At 42.1% G+C, this 22,963-nt stretch overlaps 1 protein-coding gene across 6 annotated transcripts in view; it reads left to right on the top strand.

Moving 5' to 3' along the window:
• The window catches only part of dnah9 (dynein, axonemal, heavy chain 9), a 380,785-nt gene that overhangs the window by 63,482 nt on the left and 294,340 nt on the right, over positions 1-22,963 (top strand). For all 6 annotated transcript variants that reach the window (XR_011354703.1, XR_011354704.1, XM_069929513.1 and 3 more), the window contains exons 20-21: positions 2,077-2,181; positions 18,398-18,555. Coding sequence is in view for 4 of the 6 variants with exons in the window: in XM_069929513.1 (XP_069785614.1) it covers positions 2,077-2,181; positions 18,398-18,555 (263 nt within the window). In the remaining 2 variants the exon portion in view is untranslated. The remainder of the gene's footprint in view (positions 1-2,076; positions 2,182-18,397; positions 18,556-22,963) is intronic.

A 22,963-nucleotide genomic window follows, 5' to 3' on the forward strand; every position in this document is an offset into this window, starting at 1 on the left:
GGGAGTTGATGACCAAAGGCTGGAGCTCTCGACCGTGCAAGCAGCCGGGGCTGGGGTGAGAGATTCGGGTCAACTTTTACGTGAGATTTCAGATTTTTTGGCCTAGTGTAGGGGGTAGATATTTACATGAGATCGACTTTTACTGCAGCATATATAGCGTTGATACCGTTCCAGTGGAGAGGATGGGCTTCCCCATCATTGTTTTGGGGCATGAAACCTAAACCGAGACATTGCTTTAAGTAGTCAGCAAGTTTGACAGCTTGCAAAGAGAGTGGAAAAAAAAAGACTTGCCGCTAGAAACCATTGACCTTTACATCAGATAGAAAATTAGATTGAAGATGCAATGAAAGGGAAGGAATATTTGATCATACGGAGGGCACACGATCAGCCAATTGATTGAAAGATAGAATCAGCGAAGTGTGATGGCGTGGCATTAGTGAATAATTAGAGGAAGTGAAACAGGAGCAGTTGAATAGATCGGCGAACAAATATGTCAGCTGAAAAGAGGAGAAATAAAAGCCTATGGGCAGAGTCGAGATGAGTCACGAGCCTGTCCAGAATTGTTGAATTCTATGTCAAAGTTGGAAGATTCTAACTTGTCTTGACAGAAGTTTGTACTGACCTTTGTTGCAACAAAGCAGGAGATTGAATGTGGATTGTTTGGAGTGCAGAAAGTTAAGGTGATAGGCAACAAGGATCCTGAATGGTGCAAGTCATGCTTACCAACTGAAAGGAGGTGTCTTGCAAAGCCGTCTGCACTTGATATTGGCAATGTGGAAGAGATCATCTTGTGACCGGTGACTGCAGTGAAATAAATGGAATAAGTTCCGGTAAATTGCTGCTTCACTTGGGCTGACGCAGCAGGTCAGACCCAAGTTGTCATCAGTATGCAAGTCGGTTCTTCCATTCCCCAATGAATCACCTGATGTTTATTTAACAACAAACTGATGAAAGGGGAAATTGTGGCATTTCCTGCAGTCACACGGGGAAGTATGTTGATTGTTAGTGATGTTCAAAGAGTATTTACGCAGACAAATGAAAATGCAACAAATACATGGTGAGCTAAAGGGCTTGTTTCTGTGCCTTACCATTGTATGTTCTCCAATCGGAGAACGGGACGCAGCGGACGTAACTGGATAATATGGTGTGAACGCCAACGTCCAAATCGCTTAATGTCCTATTTCACAGAACATATGATAACGAATGACTGTATTTTGACAACTTTTCAGCCATTTACATTATTATCTATTGACATAATATTTCAGCTCTGTACAGTGAACAGACTGGCATAAATAATGAACAAAGTGTGGTGACACACGTAGTTGTAGTGGCAAACCGGTCCCGCTTGTCACACGTGGTCAGCGGGGCAGCCGCGGCCAAGATGGCATCACGGGACCTTCTGATGTGGTCCAGATCAGAAGAGCGGAACAAAAGGGGGCAGGCCAGACACAGCCTTAAAGGCTGCAACGTTGTTGTCTGTCTTTTCGCTGCGCTCCCGCTCAATCCGCTACAAAAGCACAATTAAGGAAGCAGTGTTTTCCTCACGTCAAGAACCTTACAATATTCCAGAATTTAGAAACAAAACTCCATTACCAGAACATGATGCAGCTGGCCAGCACACTTTTCACCATACCTCTGTAGAAATTTGCCAGGGTTTCTGAAGTCATACTAAACTTCCACTAGCTCCTGAGGAAGTAGAGGCACTGACGTGCTTTCTTCACGATTTGACTACCGGGGTCAACCATGTGGGTTTGTATTGGATCCAGTGAATATTCTTCCAGATGTCCAGTTCAGATCAGATGTCTAAGAAACAAACAAAATAGCTAAACCAACCAAGAGATTAAATAAGAAACATGTGCAGATATGGTGAATTACATCTTTGTGACATCTCAAAACAATGAGATTCATGTTCCCTTCTTCTGCATGGGTTATATTTGTTATGGAATTCAGTTTGACCTAGGTACCAGTCAACATTTTGCATGGCTTCTGCTGGAGTTATGAAATCTTTTATGTTCATCTATAAGGGAGAAAAAAAATAGCATGAAATTAATTCTTCTGTTTTCTTTCATATTGCAGTCCTGTGGAAATATCTACAAGGGCCTGGCACAGACAGGTGCCTGGGGTTGTTTTGATGAGTTCAACAGGATTTCTGTTGAGGTTCTCTCTGTTGTAGCTGTGCAGGTAAGATTCCTTTTAAAAACTGTTCTTCACTAATCTCTCACCATTTAAAATGATGGATTTTCTGTTTTGTCCATGCAACATGATCTTCCCCATTTCGTTCAGCTTGTTTTTATCCTCTTGGAGCATCTTTACATCCCCTCGAAGGATCTTTACATCCTTCTCCATAAACTCAATCTCAGCTCTTCAGCAAATTGGTTACATAACACTTAGTTCCTTCAGCCATATCATTGATTTTACAACTGAAATCTGTACCTCGTTTGTTGCAGTCTGCCAACTTGAGAAAGATCTGATCTTTTTCTTTGTTCGCTATCCAATTGTTAATCCATGTATGTACATGAACCCCAATTTCTAATGGTAGATTAACTACCACCCAGGCCCTAGGCCGAGCTTTAGTAAGACCCCTCTGACCTTCCCCCCCGCCCCATGGCCTCCACCCTTCGTTGAATAGAATAAAATGGTTCCATTTATTAGCCTTTGGGTGTGATGCCTTCACATATTCTAAATTTCTCCGCTGGGTCTTTACTGAGAATACACCAGTTGGTGTTTGATTGGAGGAGGGGAGGAAAAACTTCATTAAAAATCAAATAAAACTTTACCTTACAAAAGCCGTCTGCTAGCCCCGAATAATTTGAAAGGTCTTTTAAAGTTACAAAAGTATAAATAAAATCAGATCTTTTAAAAAAAAAAGTCTCAATACGAAATAACACAGGAGAAGGGAGAGACTTTTTAAAATAAAGGAAGCCTCCTGTGAGCAGCATAGCATGAGCCGAGCTCTTCTGCGTGAGGCAGACCTCAGACTCACCCGTGTGCACAAACACGAGCATTGATTGACAGGTGGCGTTGGGATTGATGGAGCCCAAATTGATGGATGGACCGAGGTCATGCTGCTGATTAACAGGCGAACGTGGTACTTCTGCAAGCATTGATTGATGGGTGAACCCAGGACTAATGGGAGCCCATATTGACAAGTGGTTACATTGGTGACGGGCCCCCTTACCTTCTGGGCCCCTAAGCTTAAGCCTACTCGGCCTAATGGTTAATCTGCCACAGCCAATTTCAAATGTTCTAACCCTGTTGACCAACTTCCTGTGGGGGGGACTATTGAAAGCCTTTAGAAGATGCCACTCATTCCTCCCATCTATTCGATTAGCCACATCGTCGGAGATTAAATCATTCATTAATCCAGTTATTTTTAGATGTTCTGTTATTGCGTCTTTCACTCTAGCTTGCAGCATTTTATCTAGCACAGATATTAGGCTAACAATTCCCTGCTTCTTTCTTCCCTTCCAACTTAAATATTGATGTCCTGTTATCCACCCCCTCTTCTGCAGGAATCTTTTCCAGAATCTAGATCAGTGGCTCCCACTTTTTTCTTTCCACTCACATACCGCTTTAAGTATTCCCTGTGCCATCGGTGCTCTGCTATTAGTAAGGTGGTATGTGGGTGGAAAGAAAAAGTTTTAAAAACCACTTTTAATCGTACCTAATTGATTCATTATGTGCATGCTTTCATAACTCCAAAGGAAATTGGCCAGTGACAATTTGCCTCAAGCAAAATATTTCAGGAACAATTGGGACCAGAGCAGTGATTCTCAATCTTCCCTTCCCACTCACCTACCACCTTAAGCAATCCCTTACTAATTACAGAGCACCGGTGACATTGGGATTACTTAAAGTGGGATGTGAGTGGAAAGTAAAAGGTTGAGAATCATTGATCTAGATGCACTGCAATGAGAATTTGGTTCTTGAGTTGCAATCATACCATATTGTACCTGAGGTCTCTATTTCACCCATATTGTTGATTGGCATTTCTTTTGGGGCTGCGGAGTCATGGCCTGTTGAAATAATCAGAAGAAATCTTTAATTAGATTCCTTAAGGTCAAAGTCTTGTTTCACAAGACAAAATTAGTCCTTAAAGGATTAAAATTAAATTGTAAAAGTGGAAGTCTTGATTTAATATTTGGAAAGGTCACCTCTCTCCAAAAAAATGTTCAAAGTTCATGTCTGCAGATGCTAAAAGTCAGTTTGGATGAGTCATAACTTTTCAAACAGCCCCTTCATTGTTGCTGTTGGGAAAGGACTCCTGATGAAGCATTGATTGCTTTTGAATGTTGCATGACCGGAGTTTCTCCAGCACTTGTGTGTATTGTAATCGACCCCATTATCAGCAGATTTACTTATTTTGAACCAGCAGGAAGGAGACCTTGAAGCAGAATGAATGATAATGCAGTTACTGCCTCATGGAGTTTTCTGTTGATTTATGATCACCATTTTGCACTGGAGGTTCATCACTTGTCAAATCAAGTCTTGCTTTTTCAGAAGAAAACATCATTGTTGTTTTGGTAACCTGCATTTTTATTTTTATTTAAAGAAAAATTTGTGTCCCTCTTCTTGCAAGAGTAGGTGTGTATTTCCATCCTTGTTACGAACCAAACACTTCTCTAATATGCATTGAAGCACGAAAGTTTGCAGATGCTGGGATGGTCTTAAGAATGTGCAGAAATGCTGGAGGAGCTCTGCCGGTCTTGGCTGTCCAGAGGAAGTAAAGATATTTTATTAATGCTTTGGCCCTGAGCTCTTCTTGCAGGTATAAGCAAAGAGCAGGCAGGCATCTTAATTAAAGACTAAGCAAAGGGGAAGAGCGAGAGGTCCAGGAGCCCAGATCGAACAGCCAAAAGCTGTTAATTCGATCTTAAAGGAGGAAAGGCGAGAATTGATTTTTGGCTCTGTGAAAGAAATCAGAAGGAAAAGGGGAAGAGCTGGAGGAACAGTGATTGGGGATGAAGGTGATGGTGGTGGTGGGAGGAGGGGGGGGGGTTAACAGAAACCAGAGAAGTCGATGTTAATGCCATCCGGTTTAAGAGTGCCCAGATGGAATATGAGGTATTGGTCCTCCAATTTACTGGTGGTCTCAGTCTGGCAGTGCTTGAGACCATAGGCAGGCATGGCAGTAAAGGAATGGGATGGGGAATTGAAATGGGTGGCCACTGGAAGATCCACGCTATTCTGGTGGACACATTCGAGGGGCTCAATGAAGTGATCTCCTAGTCTGTTCCCAGACTTTCTCTGTCCTTTTGTCACCTCCCCCTTTGACTGCAGGAGATGCTCCAGTTGTGCCCACACCTTCTCCCTCATCACCATTTGGGGCCCAAAAACAGTTCATCCAAATGGGACCGCTCCCTCCATGGCCCACTTGTCCACTCCTCCCTCCCCGCTAATCGTCCCCTTGGAACCTACCCTGGCGACCACATGAGATGCTCCACTTGTATCCACACCTCCTCCCTCACCACCATTCAGGGTCCCACATGGTGCTTCCAAATGAAGCAACATTTTGCTTGTGAATCTGCAGGGGTTATCTACTGCATCCAGGTCTCCTCTACATTGGAGACACTGGGCGTAGACAGGGGGATTGCTTTCTGTAGCACTCCGGTGCTGCTGCAATAGTGTGGATCTCCCAGTGAGCACCCATTTCAATTCCCCATTCCATTCCCTTGCGGACTTGTCTGTCCATGGTCTCAAGCATTGCCAGACTGAGACCACCCGTAAATTGGAGGAGCAACACCTCATCTTCCATCTGGGCACCATCCAACTGGATGTCATTAACATCGACTTCACTGATTTCTGTTAACGCCCCCCACAATATCTTCTTCCCCCTGTATCGTTTCCCCCCAGTTCTGTATCTCTCTCTATTCTCTTTTCCCCTCAGTCTCTCTTTTTACAGAACCAAACTCAATTCTCACTTCTCCTTTTATCTTAATCGATTAACACCTCTTAGCTGTTAGGTCTGGACTCCTCTATTTCTTTCCCCTTAATCTCTGGTCTTTAATTAAGATGCCTGCCTGATTTTTGCTTATACCTTGAAGCAGGGCTCATGCTCCAAAACTCAGTAACATATCTTTACCTCCTATGGATGTTGCAGGACCGACTGAGTTCTTCCAACATTTACTGTTTGTTTTTACTTTAATATGCCCTGTACACTCATATAGAAAGATTAAACTCCTGTCTGTGATAGTACAGATTCTATCACCAATGTGTATATGTACAGATTGTAGTATAGGATGACTGATATTGGCTGAGAGCGTAGCCACACCTACTGGCAGGTCTTAAAGGATTGCTCTTAGTCAGACCAGGTCATTCTGGACTGGTCGACCTACTTGTGATATGCTCCAGTTTTTCAAATTTTTAGTTAATAAAATTGTAGAGCGCATCGAAAGAACCAAAGACTTGTTGATCCAAACCAAGGCTTTTATTAACTAAAAGACTGGAGCATATCACATGTAGGTCGACCAGTCCAGAATGATCTGGTCTGGCTTGGAGCAACCCTTTAAGACCTGCCAGTAGGTGTGGCTACACTCTCAGCCAATCACAGTCATCCTACACTACAATCTGTACATATACACATTGGTGATAGAATCTGTACTATCACACTGTTGAAATATAGTCCTGTTTAATTTGCACAATAATGATGGAAAACTCTTTTTTTCCATGACATTCTCAATTTTTGGAATCTGGATTTGCACTTGAAATCATATCAGAGGATCTCCAGTCTAAGTCAGTCTTTCCTGCAACTTGATGCCTTCGAAATCTCTTCTCACTTCAGTTTCAGCACTGATACAGCCTTTAACCAAAAACTTGCAACCTCGGTGCTTGCAACACCTGTTGTTTTCAATTCCCCTGCTCGCCATCCAGACACCCAAGTCCTTCCAAGTCGCACACTTGCACTTCCTTTCATCAACATTCGGTATTCCCAGAGCTGGCAAATCTTGTGAAGAATGTCAATAAAATAACATGATTGCAAGGAAGCTATTGCTAAAATATGTTTACAATCTTGGTGTCATCAGGGCTTTCCCTCTGTTGCAAGTTCCCTCATTCCTTGTGTGGTGACTGTCTCAAGACATTGTAACCTTTCATCCATTCGTAAGCCTTGGTGGCCAGTTCTGGCACACTGTGCTGAGGTGTCACACAATCACTTTACAGAAGTGATCAGTGGTCAATGTAACTCATTTCCTTGCCTGCTGAACTCTAGGTCAGTGTTGCAGAGACGTGGTTCAGTTGACACAGCTGTTGGAGTGAGCATGGGGTTTCCACGTTCTCCTGTGACCACGTGTTTTTTTTTCTCCTTTGTGCTCCAGTTTCTGCTAATCTCTTTAAATTGTGTGGATTGGTTGATTAATTAGCCACTGTTAATTGTCCCAAATTTTGACGAGTGTAGGAATCTCAGCAGTTGATGGAAATGTGGAAAGAATTAAACAAAAAGGGTGCATTGACTTGCAAAGCAGGGTGTAGATAACTCTGGCATGGTACTTGCTTTAATGCATCTTCAACGGAGAGCCTGATGGGCTTAAAGTAAGAAAATGATTGCTGATCTGCATGGAATGCATACTTTCTGAGTGAGTGGTGGTGCAGATAGAAATTGCTGAAGGACTTGCCGTGACTTCCTACTCGAATACAGGGATGCTGTTGGAAAAATAGAAAATGGCACATTATTCAAAAATGATGTTGAGATGTATCTTCCAACAGGCCGTTAGCACAATGCCTTGACAGCGCCAGCAATTGGGACTGGGATTCGAATCCTGCACTTTCTGTAGGGAGCTTGTACGTTCTCCCCACGTCTGGATGGTTTTTCCCTGGAGGCGCTGGTTTCCTCCCACCGTAGTAGTTTAATTGGGTGTAAATTTGGCGGCTTGGACTCTTGGGTGTAAATTGGACAGCATGGACTGGTGGGTCAAAATGGCCTGTTACTGTCCTGTATGTCTAAATTTTTTTTAAAAATAGTTGGGTTACTTGAACCTTGGTGATGGGAAAGCTTCTTAGGAACAATTATTCAGGGAAAATGTAATGAACACATGCAGAAACTTGAGTTAATTAGGTAGGGAGGCTAATGAAGAAAATATTATTGTTGTCATGGATTTTCAGATAAATTTGATAATGTTCCATAAAAATGAAGACTTCTGGAATTAAAGGATCAGTGTCAAAAAATGTAGAAAGGAAATAGGCAGGGAAAATAGGCATGGAGAGATGGGTAAATATTTGTTCTTCTGATTGGATGTGAGTTGTCAGTGGTGTTGCCGAGGATGTCAGTTCCAGGGTCATTTTTCTTAAATAAAAGTGACTTGGATGTGCAAAGGAAAAAAAGAGACTTTCCAGATGTAACTTGAAGATGAAGTCAACAATCAGCAAGGTAGTTGCGGACCGAGAAAGAATGGATATTGCCTGGCAGAATAGTCAGACAAGTGGCAGTGAAAATTTAAATAGAGAAAAGTGAAATGACATTATTTGGTAGAAGGGATAAGATGAAACTACTAAATGACACAATTGCAAAGGATGTACAAGGACACAGGTCCAGATGTGTACCAGTGGTTCTCAAACCTTTTTCCACTCGCATACCACTTTAAGTATTCCCTATGCCGTAGGTGCTCTGTGATTAGTGAAGGATTGCATAAGGTGGTATGTGGGTGGAAAGAAAAAAGTTTGAAAACCACTATTTTAATCATCCCTAATTGTCTCGTTATGTGCACGGTTTCATAACTCGAAAAGAAATGGGCCAATGACCATTTTTCTCAAGCAAAATATTTCAGTAACAACTGGCCCTAGAGCAGTGATTCTCAACCTTCCCTTCCCACTCACATACCACCTTAAGCAATCCCTTACCAATCACAGAGCATCGATGGCATAGGGAATTACTTAAAGTGATATGTGAGTGGGGAAAAAAAAAGGTGGAGAACCACTGGTTTGCACACAAAAAGTGTTTCAAATAGTAGGTAATGGTGAGTGAAGCAAATGGGATCATTAGGGTTCAAATAAGAGTCCAAAACTAGGGAAGTTGCATTAAAACCTTATGGTGGTTTAATTGTTTGTGAATGTGTCAAATTTTTGTTTTAAAAAAAATACTTTCAGAAGGTTGTGATGGGTCTTTGAACGTGTGCAATTGATTCACTAGCATAGTTCCAGAGATGAATCAAGTCAGCTCGATTCATTTTTTTTGTGAGAAGATTGAGAGGAGATCCAATGAAAGTGCAATCTGTTTTGATAGGATCTGTTTCAAGGTTCAAGTGTCAGAGGTTGCAAATGTTCGTCAAAAAGTAAAGGAGAGATTGAACTGCATATTAAAGTGTTGGAAGCAGATTTAATTGGAGCTTTCAGAAGTTTGGGTGTGAACGTGAGAGAAACTAATTTGCAGAACTAAAGAGGACAGGAATGAAGCAATGGGATTGATTGGGTGATGGCAATGAATGACCTCCTTCTGTGTCCTAATGAATTTATGGCATCAGGACTTTAGGAGGGTGATACCAAGACTGCATTCTCTTCCATCTCTCCTTCACCCAGGGTTCTTGAAAGCTCCACATTATCCATTTATCACCTTCACCATCCCCAAAGTATTCAGGAAGGAATCACTGAACCAAAGAGTGAGCTTTACCCAATTTGGATTCAATTCCCTTTCTCTTTTTTTTTCCCCAACATTAATCTTCAAATTGCACCTTTGATGTGTCTCTTTAAACGCTGCATTTGACATTCTCTGGCAAAATGGAACACCCAGATGTAATCCAAAATGAAAGACTGAGGCCAAATTTAAAAGTCACTGACAGACCTGTTGTATGGCATGGCCCAGCAGATAGTATTACTGCCTCACAGCTCCGGTGACTTACCGGTAGTTTTGATACAAACCTCCAAAGCTCTATTTGTCGAGCTTTTTTTTGTTCCTCATGGGTTTCCACTTGGTGCCTTGATTTCCTCTTGTATCTCAAAAATTAGCTTGTTGGCAGGTTAATTAACTCCTCTAAATCACCCTGTGTATGTGGGTGGTTGGAAAAAATCAGGGGAATTAGTGAGAATAGGTTACAGGGAAATAATTGGTGGAATTGGATGAGATCCAGCACAGTGGAATTTTTCTAAAATGACAAAACAATGTGTGCTATTGGTCTCTCTTCTACCTTCCTTTAAGGTTGGGGATGGGATTTTAGTAGAGTGTGAGCGCTGTGCACGAATGATTCTGCCAGCTCTAAGATCCTGGCAAGGGAAGCATTATTCTCCTCCAACAGTCTCTGTCGAGTCACCCTCGATGGCAGCCCTCGCACGCACACATGTTGGATGAGTTGCTCTACTTGGCCAGCAGTCACTTGAGTTTCAATCATGCACGGGCGTGCTAGCTCTTGCAGTGTCCCCAGGTAAGCATCTGCCATCTCACCTGGTTGCTATACCCTGATGCTGAGCAGATACCGGGCGTGGACTGTGTTTGTTGGGGACCGGAACGTGCCTTCTCGGATGGCCATTGCTGGTTCGAATTTCGTGCAGTGTCGGATAGCCTGGAGAGCGCATGGGTCCACCTTGGTGCACAGTACCATGTGTTTCTTCTGGTTTGTATTGATGACCTCCGTTTGTGTGTGGATGATTGGCTCGTTCACTTGCTTCCAGATCTCGAAGTATGCTGGAGCGTCCAAGTGCTGAGGGTCGATATCCAGTCTCTCGATCGTGAGGAACTTCTCCATGCTCCTTTCAATTTAGTCTAATTAAATTGTGAGTGCTACTGAACGAATAATTCTGACGCAAAGTCCACTGATTGTACAACAGGCTTTAATTAGCTTAAACTTGTACACACCATGTCTCAGTACACTTCTGCCTCCATGTGTCTAACTGCTCCCAAAGGGACCAGCTCGAGTCTTTATACAGGCCAGTGATTGACAGCTGGCAGGTGGGGCCTCCCTCCCAGGTTGCCTCCCTGCAGGTACAATGGTTACCCCCTGCAATAGGCTGGTGGTAGGAGTGTAAGCCAGTGTAGTGGTTGTATCACCACATAGAGAAAGTGTTAGAATCTGTGCAATGGGAAAGATTCTCTCTGTTCTCTCTTTTAAATATCTGTTCTTGCAACTATTATAAACTTCAGCTCCCACTTCTCTTGTGATCTTGCGTTCTGTTCCACTTCCAAGCTGATGGCAATAGTGATTTGGCCTTCCAAGTGTGAGGGAGATATATTCAGTCATTTAATATTTTGCACATTAACAAATGCAGCTTTTGAGCTTAAACGGGAGTCCAGTTCCTATATCAGGGAACAAAGGCATATCAATTCCCTCATTGGCCAGTGACCTAATTTGATGAAGGGATATTTGGAGACGTGCATTTAAATCATTCTTCCAAATTCTTTAGTTATCCTGGAGCAATACTTTTGATGCTAATTTAACCTAGTAAAATGTGAAAAGAGAGGGTAACTGACAATAATGCTGGTGTTATCATTCTTTTATCCAAGGATATTATTTTAGTCACTGATAAATGATTCAGTTCATACTCATTTGCTTGCTGACCCCATAATTTTAACAATCAGTCCTTAAAAAAAAATATGAGCCAAATTAGAAAGAAAGCACAGGAACATTTGGAATACTTTAGTCGAAGGGAACTAATTCTGAATTTAATCGGTGGCACATTTGGTTAGCGCAACACCTTTACAACGCCAGCCATTGGAACCGGACCAGGATTCAAATCCCGTGTTGTCTGTAAGGAGTTTTCACCTTTTCGCCATGTCTTTGTGGGTTTCTCCGGGGGCTCTGCTTTCCTCCCACCCTTCATAAATGTACCAGGGTGTAGGTTAATGGGTGTCAATTGGGTGGCATGGACTCGTAGGGCCAAATTGGCCTGTAACAGTGCTGTATGTCTAAATTTTTTTTAAAAATTAACGTAGGTGACAGTGGGTTGCACTGAAATAGAGAAAATTGAAACCACGCGTCTGTAAATTGTACATCTCGTGTAGTATTGAGGGCAGGGAATTATCTCAGAGAATGTGACAACTGCAGGAAGCTTTTGTGCTCACAGTAGGAATAGTCGTGGGGTAAAACTGCAAAGGGGTGGCGATAGCGAGGGAGGAAAACAATGGAGCAATCAACATTCTGGTAAGATCAGTGATTTTGATTATTGTAGAGACGAGGCAATAACTGTCCAAAGAAAGCGTGGGTAACGAGGGATCCGAGGAGACAAGGTGAAGCAGCGTTTGAACAACTAAATGGTCAGGAAATTGGTGTTTGAGCAGTTGGGGATTGTTTTGGGCATTCTAAGCAATGTAAATTTGGAATTCGAGGCCTGATTGCCCACATGATGGTTACAGCCCACTGTTACGTTCTAAATGCGGGACAGTATGTGCATGATTGTTGCTGATGGAGCTTTACCAAATTTGCAGACCTAGTTCTGCTATAGATGACAGACTGGGATGTAAATTTATTATCACCAGTGATGTTCAGGATTGATATCTTCGACCCTTTATTTGACACTGAATTGAGTACTGTCTAATAAATCATAGCTATATGTAGCAGCACAGCTGACTATGCATTAGAGCATTGGCAGCAGATTTGTTATCATATAAATTACTGTAAAGTTACATTGAGGGGATTCCGCTGCAGAAAATAAAGCCTCCATGATCAAAATCAAACAACACTATGAAGGAAATTAGAGGTTTTTAGCTCTGCCGAGAAAATGGTTTCTTGCACAGCATTGCTAAAAGATTGAATTAAATCATTTATTGTTGCATGCACTGAGATACAATGGAAAACCTGCAGGCAAATTAACCCAACCCTTGAGTGCAAAAATAGAGTGAAACCCGAAAGTCTGCAGATGCTGTGATTACAGTAATGACACACCGAAATGCCAGTCTTTCAGCATCCGTAAAAGACAAAGATATGTTGCCGATGTTTCGGGCCTGAGACCTTTTTCAAGGAATAAGCAGAATGAACCAAAAGCGGGAAATCTCAGAAAATCAGACAAGCTAACATTAGGCGAGCTAATAAAACAAATCTTCGGAGTATTGTGCATGTGGATAAGAACTGTTAAAATAGTGCAAAGGTGTGATGTGCTGCAGAGCTAATAAACCGGCTCAAACTATGAAGGCTTTAATTAGCTTAAAACTTGCACACGAGGTGCAGTATCTCTTCTGGCTCCATGTTCTCTACTGCCTGCACAAGGGCCGGCGTGGGCGCCACCATCTTGGGCCCAGACCCCGTAGGCTATTTAAAGCCTGTACAGAGCCAACAGCAGTGGGACTGGGTGGTCGCATCGCACGGGGATCGCTGTATCTCCACTCTGCATGTTCAGCAGCTCTGGCAGCAGGTGGACTGGGTGGTTGGATCACACGGGGATCGCTGTATCTCCACTCTATTTGGTGGGGGGGAATCTCTTGATCTCACAGACCTGCCCTTATTATGACCTTTTGTGGTGATGCAACCACCGGACTGCCTGCGCCGGTGATTGGCAGGGAGTAGGTGGAGCCAGCCTGACAGGTTACCTCCCCGCAGATACAGTGGGTTGCCCCCTGCAATAGGCTGACAGGCGCAGGCAGTCCAGTGGTTGTATCCCCACAAAAGGTCATAATAAGGGCAGGTCTGTGAGATCGAGTTTTTTTTAAATAGAGGTCTATTCAAGAGTTTGATAACAGCTGGAATGAAACTGTCCTTGAATCTGTGGAGTGTTATTACAATCAACTGGCAAAACTTTGATGCAGACCACATAGAGCCACCTATTTCATGAACCCATATGGAGTCCAATTGGAATCCATATGGAGCCACCTATTACATGAACCCATTTGAATGCTGAGAGTGACAAATCTGAAGCTGGGAATTTGGATCATGCAAAGTGATCAACACAATTATCTTGCGTGTGAACACGAACACGACAGCAGCATTATGTTCTTGAACATTGGAGTTTCAATGGAGTGTTTCTTGGACCGGTTACTCTGTTGTTGATCATCGGCTTAAGTGTTGGAATGCGAAGACAGGCAGGCTTCTTGATCGTGTCGGAGGTTTGGACCTGGAGCTCGGGTTGGTTTGGACTGCAGGCTGTGTAGCTGCGGAGAAGCTAGTGACTCTGAGGGACACTTTTGCTTCTCTTTCACTGATTTTAAGGGGCGCTGGGCAATTTCTGCTGATGGCGAATCTTTGTCTGCCTTACGGTAGGGTTAAAAAAAATTTGTGTTATACATGTTTTGTTTTATTTCCTGAAGAATCTTGAATCTAATGGAGATGAGCGAGAATGGACATATTTAATGGGATTTAAGGGAGAAGCAGGATGATTATTTTTTGAACGGAGCGGGAGTAAATGGGTTCAGTTATAAGGATCAGAAAAGATGGGTGCTTTTCAAATAGATGGGGGGGGGGCAGAAATATCCCCCCCCCCCCCCCTTTGAATGAAGGGACTGAGCAGGAAAGAGCTGCTATTGTTGAGCACAGTGCACTTCAAACCCCACCAACAACTTGCTGATGAATTGTTTTAAACTGTTCCTTTTTGATTCAATTTGATGGCAAAGGCAAGTTATGATTATTTTGCAATGTATATGCATCTCATGTGACATGCCAGTATGCTGATCATCAATCTTGAAGACTGATGTCTTGCTATGATAGAAGCGACCCACAGGTGGACGGCTTCTGTCTGTAACATCTGGGAACCACTTCCAAATGCATCCTTCAAATCTTCAGGTATGCAATGCAATTTCTTTTGTCAAGTTTAAATTTACACAAGGAACACAGTAACAGGCCCTTTCGGCCCATGAGCCTGTGCACCCCCCACCAATTGTACCCACAACCCTGATAAGTTTTGAATGGTGGGAGGAAACCGGAGTCCCCAGGGAGAATGTACAAACTTCTTCCAGTCTGCGTGGGAATCGAACCCTGGTCCCGGTTGCTGGCGCTCTAACCGACCAGCAAAATTGAAATTGGTGAAGATAATTGCCAACTCATTCAAACTGTATCTCCTTTCTTTGAGAATATATTTAATTGCAAAACAACTTTCATTCCCTTCATTTTCCCCGACTTCTCTCCCCCCAGCTTTTTCTGCTATCAATGAACTCATGAATCTCACAGATTGATGGGTTCCGTCCCAGGTCTGTAGGCACATTTTTAAAACTGCAATCAATAGAGAGCAAAATGAATGAAAATGTGAATTTTATACAGTTGACTTATCGTGTTGCCATCAAATTTAATCAAGTTGTTGGTTTAAAAAAAAAAGCTGTTTTCAAAAAGGGTTTTAGCGCATTTTTTTTCCTGTCTTCTGTTATCAGTCAAAAACAAAAAAAACCCCTATTATTCCCTGATGAAAATTATTAATTTCTCAGCGCTTTATTTTCTAGTTTGTAAACGACACTTTCTCTGACCTTCAGCCACAGAATCCATGTTCCTGTAGTTATTTTTTAACACTGAGGCGAAGCAGCAGAGAAAAGATGATCAAGGGTAGGTCATTCAGCTCTCTGAGCTTGCTTATCTATTTCGTCCAATCATGGCTAATCCTCTATCTCTTACTCCTTAGTCTTTTGCATCTGTTACATCTTCAGTGACAGCCCCCAGTTCCTTCTGTGGTAGAAAATTCCTCAGGCTTGCCGTGTCCTGCATGAAGAATTTTCTCTAATCCAAGGCTGATATATCTCACGCCATATCTTGTTCAAGAGACACTCTAGCCTCATCCAACATGTTGAACGTTATCAGAATTTTGTACGTTGAATGTCTTCTCTTTCTTCTAATTTCTGGTAGGTAAGGGCCTGGTTGACGCCATGTCTCATTATACATCATCTCAGCATATAGCCATTGGTTCAATGAATCATCATCTCATTTATTTGACTGAAATATAATACAGTTTCAAACTCATCTTCTCTGTCCTGCATCCAATTATTGCTCTGATTTCTTGCTCAACGCCCTTTTATTGTGGGAGGTGTATGGATTTTAATTTTGACATTTGTGGTGCATTGGATTTGCCAACATTAATCTACTATGGTTTGGCCATTTTTTTTTTGCATCTCTTGCTCACCACATTCTGTAATTTCATGGCTGCTTCCTTTGCATTTTGCTGCCCATCTCATTTGTTTTCATTGCCCCACTTGGCCAGTTTCTTTACCTGTCTGAGTTCAGAAGGCTGGAAGTCGGATAGGAAGGGTCGTAAGCTGAATACTGAAGCACATTACCCATTCAGAGTCCCTCGGTGATCCCAATTGTTTTCTATTTTCATCAATTTAATCTTCATCCCCAACCTTATTGCTGACCGTTTTGAACACAGTTGATGCCTTTTGGCTTTTTTAATGTTCCACATCGTTTGGATGTCGTAGGATATTATAATCCTCTTGGGCTGTGGAATCACTGAAGCATAGAAGATTGTCACAGTGACATAGCTGAGAGAACCAATATCTCACAGCTCCAGAAACCTGTGTGCATTGCTGACTTTGACTGCTGTTTTGTGCCGATTGCACGATCTCTCAATGACTGCCTGGGTTTCCATGGGGTGCACTCGTTTCCTCTTGAATCCCAAAAGGATGCAGGTTTGTCGGTTCATTAGCTTCTGTAAATTTTCCAAAATATGCAGGTGAGAGGCAGAAACCAAAGGAGTTGATGAGATCATGGGAGAATGATCAGTACAGACTTGATGGGCCAAAGGGCCTGATTCTTTGCATGTTTCTGGAACTCTAACTTTACATGTTCATGTAACTAACATGAACTCCTATTGTCTCCTATTGAGAATTTCAATTATATTTTGAATGTAATAATCAAATCTATTTCCACCACCTTTCCAAACAGTGCATCCCATTCCATGATAATTTGTCTGAGTGCCCAGGAAGTTGGTCTTAATTTGTAGAAGCTGCCTTCAGCCAAATTGTTATCGTGTGTGGTGATGCTGAGTATTATCGCTGAACATCATTTTAAATGAAATGGCAGTATGATGCTGGACAATGTGAGCAATTAATAAAACCTGCATATTTTCTAAATGCTGTAAAACTGAGATAATTAGACTTCTGAAATTGTGAGGCTATTGCTGGTTCTGGTAGCCGAGCTCTGTACAGTTAGTTGTGATCTGTCTGTCTCCTTCATTTTGGTAAGGCTGTCACGAGAGGGAGCCATCTACTGATGCTCAGCAACATGCTTAAATAAGGCATTAAAAAAAAATACCCTGCAGTTGCTTAAAAAATAAGATTCTCCTCCCCCCCCTCCCATAAGCAAAGATGATGTGCAAAATAGAAAGCCTTCCGAAGCCCATATATTACCATCATACATTTCCATCAATGTACCTTGTGTCATTTGTTCTCTATTGAGCCCCATTGCCACTCGTTACTCTGTAGTTGGAGGTTCTTCCCCTCGGTCCCAGCCCCTCAATCCCTGGACATGGAAGGGTTCTAGACTCCAGTCTTTCCCCACAGCCAGGACTCAGTGCATCCTTCATCATGTACGCAAACAGAAAACACTCAGCGGGCCAGGCAGCCTCAAGGGAGAGAGAAATTTTAGGTGTTACCATTTCATGACTTTTTAAAAAAAAGTTCAATTGAATTCTGATGGAATTTTAACATTTTCTGATTTTGCTTAGTAACTATTCCCAGCTTGTATTCTTTTGGCACAGAAGTTGTATACAGTAGCAAACTCTCATCCTGTTTAAATTCAATTCTAATTCCCTAATCCCACAAGCCTCTGGGCTTATAGGCACTCATCCATTACAATAAGGCAAGCTAAAAACTTCATCCCCACCTTCTGAAAGCAGCCCAAGATAAGGAAGGTGCATCCCTGTCAACGAAAAAGGATTATTTTTAACAAAAGCATTTCCTATTTGTTTTTCTGGTTCCTCATATATGTGTCTTCTGTCCTCACTGGCAACATTCTTGTCCTTGGGTTATTGACATTTGGCTGGAGTTTTACATCAGGGCATTTATAACAGATTCCTATTTTTGATTTCAACTATTTAAGGCCATGGAGTCAGTAAGAAGTGAAATTGCATTGGATTGATGAGCATGCCGACTATCATGGAAGTATCTCCAGTTTTTTACTGCCCAGAATAACTGGATAATAATTCACCTGCCCCCTTGTGAAAAGATGTACCCCAGCCTCTAACTTCAACCCTCATCTCTTTCTGTGCTATGAGGTTTTTTTTTAAAAAAAAAATCAGACATTAGCTATTCTCTCCTTGCTGGACCTGATTTTGGGAGTTAATTCTTCCTTCACGGAAATAGTTAAGTAATAGGTCCCAAAATCTGTGTCCTTTCATGGAACACTTGCTTCAGTGTAAAAGGTTCCGTGCTCAAGTTCTGCTTCTAAGATCACAGCAGAAGTCTCTAGTGTCGACATTGAGCAGTCCTGATGGTGGGATGCTTTGTTGAAGCTGCTGGGTGAGACATTGAATCATGGCCCATATTACTCTCTCAGTTAAGGATTTTCTCATGGTATGGCGATGTTCATGATTGGGAGTGATTTTTCACATCACTGCGTTGATGTTCCCACAGGTGAAATCAATTCAGGATGCAATCCGAGACAGAAAATCCCACTTCAGCTTCATGGGTGAGGAGATCAATCTGACTCTGTCTGTTGGGATCTTTATCACAATGAATCCTGGATATGCAGGGCGTACAGAACTGCCTGAGAATCTGAAAGCTCTGTTCCGGTGAGTGCAAACCCACTGGGATTGATGGAAGTCCCAGGTCTCCGACTGTTGCCTTGCAAATTATCCCCCAAGTGTAGAGCTACTGCTCGACGTCTGTTGCAGAGTGTCATGGAATATACACAAGAACCTGCTGCTAACCATCCTTCCGCTTCATGAGCGCACACTGTCTGAGGTGAAATACATTTTATGGTTGTCATAGGATTCTACAGAACAGGCATGCTTACTTGCCCACGCAATATGGGACATGCATTTTGTGAACAACATTGATGCTGAGTAGAGTTGGTCAATCCCCAGACGCTGTAAACCAGATTCTCCAGAAAGCATGAGGTCATTCCATTTTGAATCACCTCCTACTTGAAACAGTGCTGACTACATTCTCAGCTGAAGTTAATGTCACAGCATGTTATGTTTTATGAACTCAGTATATACCTCTGGTTACCAAGGTGAGCAGTTAATAAAATTGGTTGCTGGACTGAGTGGTGCAGGGGATGTGGAATCTATGGCAGTTTTGTATAAGGACGCCTGCCAATTATTTTTTTTCCCTTTGTCAAGAATAAAGCCAAATGTATTGCAGAAATGTGCATAAAGATCTTTTCATTCGTGAACTTCTGATATTGTAGAGAATTGAGAGAAGGGTGGGATCATGGGAAGAATGCTTGTGGAAGGCAACTGGCAAATAAGTGATTGTACTTGTGGGATTGTTTAGGTCAGCCATTTTTTTTTTGGCTATGACCCCCTGAGGACTCTACTCAAAGTTTATGGACTCCCTTCCCTGTGAGAAAGTCGAGGGTTTTTTTTTCTGTTCTTTCCTCCATATTAGAGGAAGGATGTACTGGCTTTGGAGACGGTCCAGAGGAGGTTTACTAGGTGATCCCTGGGATGAAGGGGTTGACATGATGAAAGATTAAATCATCTAGGATTGTATTCGCTTGAGTTCAGAAGAATGAGAGGAGATCTTATAGAAACATATAGGATTATGAAGGGTATGGATAGGATAGATGTAAGAAGGTTTTTTGAGCTGACCGGGGAAACTAAAATGAGAGGACATAGTCTCAAGATTCGGGGGAGTAGATTTAGGACAGAGATGAGGAAAAATAGTTTTTCCCAGAGAGTAGTGAATGTTTGGAATTCTCTCTCCAGGGAAGTGGTTGAGGCTGCTTCATTAAACATATTTAAAATTCAGTTAGATAAATTTTTACATGATAGAGGAATTAGGGGATATGGGGAGAAGGCAGGTAGGTAGAGTTAGGTCATAAATTAGATCAGCCACGATCTTATTGAATGGCGCAGCAAGCTCGATGGGTCATTTTTGGCCTACTCCTGTTCCTACTTCCTATGTACAAAAAAAATCATTAAAAATATTTGTGTTACTTGAGGTGAAACGAAAGCAAGGCTTTTACTTCAAACTGCTGTGGCCCCCAAGGGAAGCTTTTGGGCCCCCTTGTTGAGAATGGTAAATTTAGGTCAAGGATGGAGATGACAGGCTGGAGAAATTAGCTGGGGTGGAGAGATTGAGGGGAGGATCAAAGTAAAGAAAATTGGGAGCAGGTTTGGTGTAGATGGGAGGAGTGAGGGAATCCCTGGTCTAGGTTGAATTCTGCTCCATTTATACAGTTTCATTTGTGCACTCAACCTTCCTGTTAGGATTTACGTAGTCTGATCCTCATCTCTGCAAAATAATTTTGTGCATTATCTTAAAAGAAATGTTGCATGCTATTTGACATCACTATCCGTCCAGTGCCCATTATGAAGATATGTGCTGAATAAATGATGAATCATCTAATTTGAGGAAGTGTCAGCCTAATACACCGTCTACCTGATTGTGTTTGACACACCACTAAAAATATTTAATAATGAGATCCCATTTTTAAATGATGAGCTTTATAATGCTAGTCAGGAAATTTATCAATGCAATTTTGTGATACAAGGGATGAAATGTGAATGCTTTCAGTTAATTGGTATTTTTCCATCGGTCCACTATTTTTCATGCATTTCCTGTCTATTTCAGCACATGTCAAGTCGTGAAACCCATAAGAATCTCTCAAAAAATGGGGGTCGCCTTGCACACCAGATATACTTATGAGACCTTAAATTCAGCTCAAAATCCAATCTGTGCTGATCTCTGTACGTCAACCGTCGAGAAACCGATTTTCATTGAAAACAACACATTTTGAACCCTTCAAAATCACTGGCTATCGTCACCTGAAGCAAAGATGGTGGCAAGCACATGCATACTCTCACTGATTATAAACAGTCATCATATAGGTCGCAGTCTGTTTCTGATGAATGTGGCTTCAGCTTCGTCATCAGTGTTCCACAATAAATCATATTCCATGCCATCAATTGCACAAGAGTTACCACACTTATCACAAAGTCTTTATTTTAACTTTTTCCCATGGCTTAAGCACGAAGTTCCTCAGCACATCAAGTGATACAGCACGCATTTCCCCACCTTTTGTAAATGATTTCTGCACTAAGCATCCATGTATTCTATTCCTTGCACACATGGCTTGTTCAAGCAGACAGTGAGAGGTTGCAATATAGACATTGAACCACCCGGGATAACTGCCATGTAAATATTATTTTGTAGCACTGTACAAGGCAGAGTTGCTGAAATAAATGCTGTCCACCCCAAGCAAGTAAACCAGTAACTGCAGTTTATTCAAACCATGCGTGTTCCTTTTTAGGGGAGGCGATAGGCTCATGGGAGTGATGTCATGATGCTGCTGTGAGTCTTGGCTGTTCCCCTGGCAACAAGTTCCTGCAGCGGAACTTCTGCCTGTGTGCCCTGCCACGCTGGCTGCTAGCTACGGCGATTTGGCCCATCATGTGCAGGGTTGACCTGGCCCGCTACAATGCAGTGCTAATCTACTTTTAGTGTTCTCAGTTAAGTGGCTACGAAACATATCCCAGACGAGAAATCTCTTTACTTAAACCGCCTGGCTGCCTGTTCCACACATTGTCTATCTATAGTTTTACACCATTTTCATCCATCCATCTTTTTTCATGAAAACCTGCAGGAAACTTCACTTTCCATTTAATTTTGTGTTTGAAGATTACCATGGGTCGTAACGTTGTCCTGCCGCCATGCATCATGACACCACGATGAACCTGGTCCTTTCGTGGCATGTACATCTGGTTTTCACAGTTTTAACATCTTTCCATTCCACTGTTTTATTGCCTAATGGGGGTTTTGTCCATGTTTCTAATATTTGCCAATGCAAACTGGAGTTTCTGCTGGTTTGTATAATGAACTGATTTTTTTTTGCATAGTTCCATAATTTTCCTGTTCATGAAATGATTGCACCAGCCTACTGTAGCCTCAAAATCATATCTGAGGTCTGGGTGTGACTTGGCCCACTGCAGTGAAAATGTTCTTTTATTTTGGGTGACTATGTAGTAATCTTGCCTCTATTCATGTACCCATTCATGATTTTCCAACTCAATGATTCCTTTTCTCAAAGAACATTGCCTTTTTGGTATTTTCCTTAAACTCTTCTTTCTTTCTCCAATCTCTTACCATCTTCTCGTGCATGTCAAATTTTCTTGGAGCAGTGCAGTTGTTGGTTTTCTTGGAAATTTCTATCACTTACAACTTAAAGCTCACTTCATATTTTTGCTGTGTGTTGCATTGTGTTGATGGACCCTCCATGATAGCAATCACCTCCAGTGCCCAGCAGATCAATCTGCGCGATCTAGGGGTGGGGGGTGGGGGTGGGGGCTATATATATATAGGCAGCGGGAAAATTTGGGTAAACTTATATGCCGGATACAACATAAAACTCTTAAAATGAGGCTGAGAAAGGGGGGTCAGCTTGTACGCCAAAATATACAGTAATCGGAAAATTCTTCACATTGGTCTCATCGTGTATTAACAATACCCAATCATATGACAACTTCCCCACTTAAATTTCCTCTCTGCTTTCCTACCCTACCCGTGTACCAAGATAATTATTTGATTCACCATCCTGCAATATAGAAGGAAAGTCAATTCAGTTCAGTATACAGAGCAGAATTGTAGTTCATAGCTTTATTTAATGGGGAATGTCTGAGGCTACAAGGTACTATGGACGTGTTGGTGAAATGGTGGGTGGAGTCTAATCCTAATAAATGTGAGGTGATAACTTTGAGAATAGTATTGAGGCTGGGATGGTAAGGCCGTTGGAACTATTGAGAAACCGGGACTATTGAATGCAAGGTCAAAAATCCATGAAGGTGGCAGTGTAGGTAGGTTAAATGGTTACGATGACATATAGCATACTGGCCTTCATTAGTTAAGTCAATGAATACAATGGATCAGAGCAAAAATTACAAGTGTAAAACCTTGATCAGAACTCAGTTCTGGTCAGCACAGTATCAGAAGGATGTAATTGTGGATGCAGTGGAACCTCATCAAGATGTTGCATGG

The sequence above is a fragment of the Narcine bancroftii genome, chromosome 3 (genome assembly GCF_036971445.1).
Source record: "Narcine bancroftii isolate sNarBan1 chromosome 3, sNarBan1.hap1, whole genome shotgun sequence".
Lineage (NCBI taxonomy): Eukaryota > Metazoa > Chordata > Chondrichthyes > Torpediniformes > Narcinidae > Narcine > Narcine bancroftii.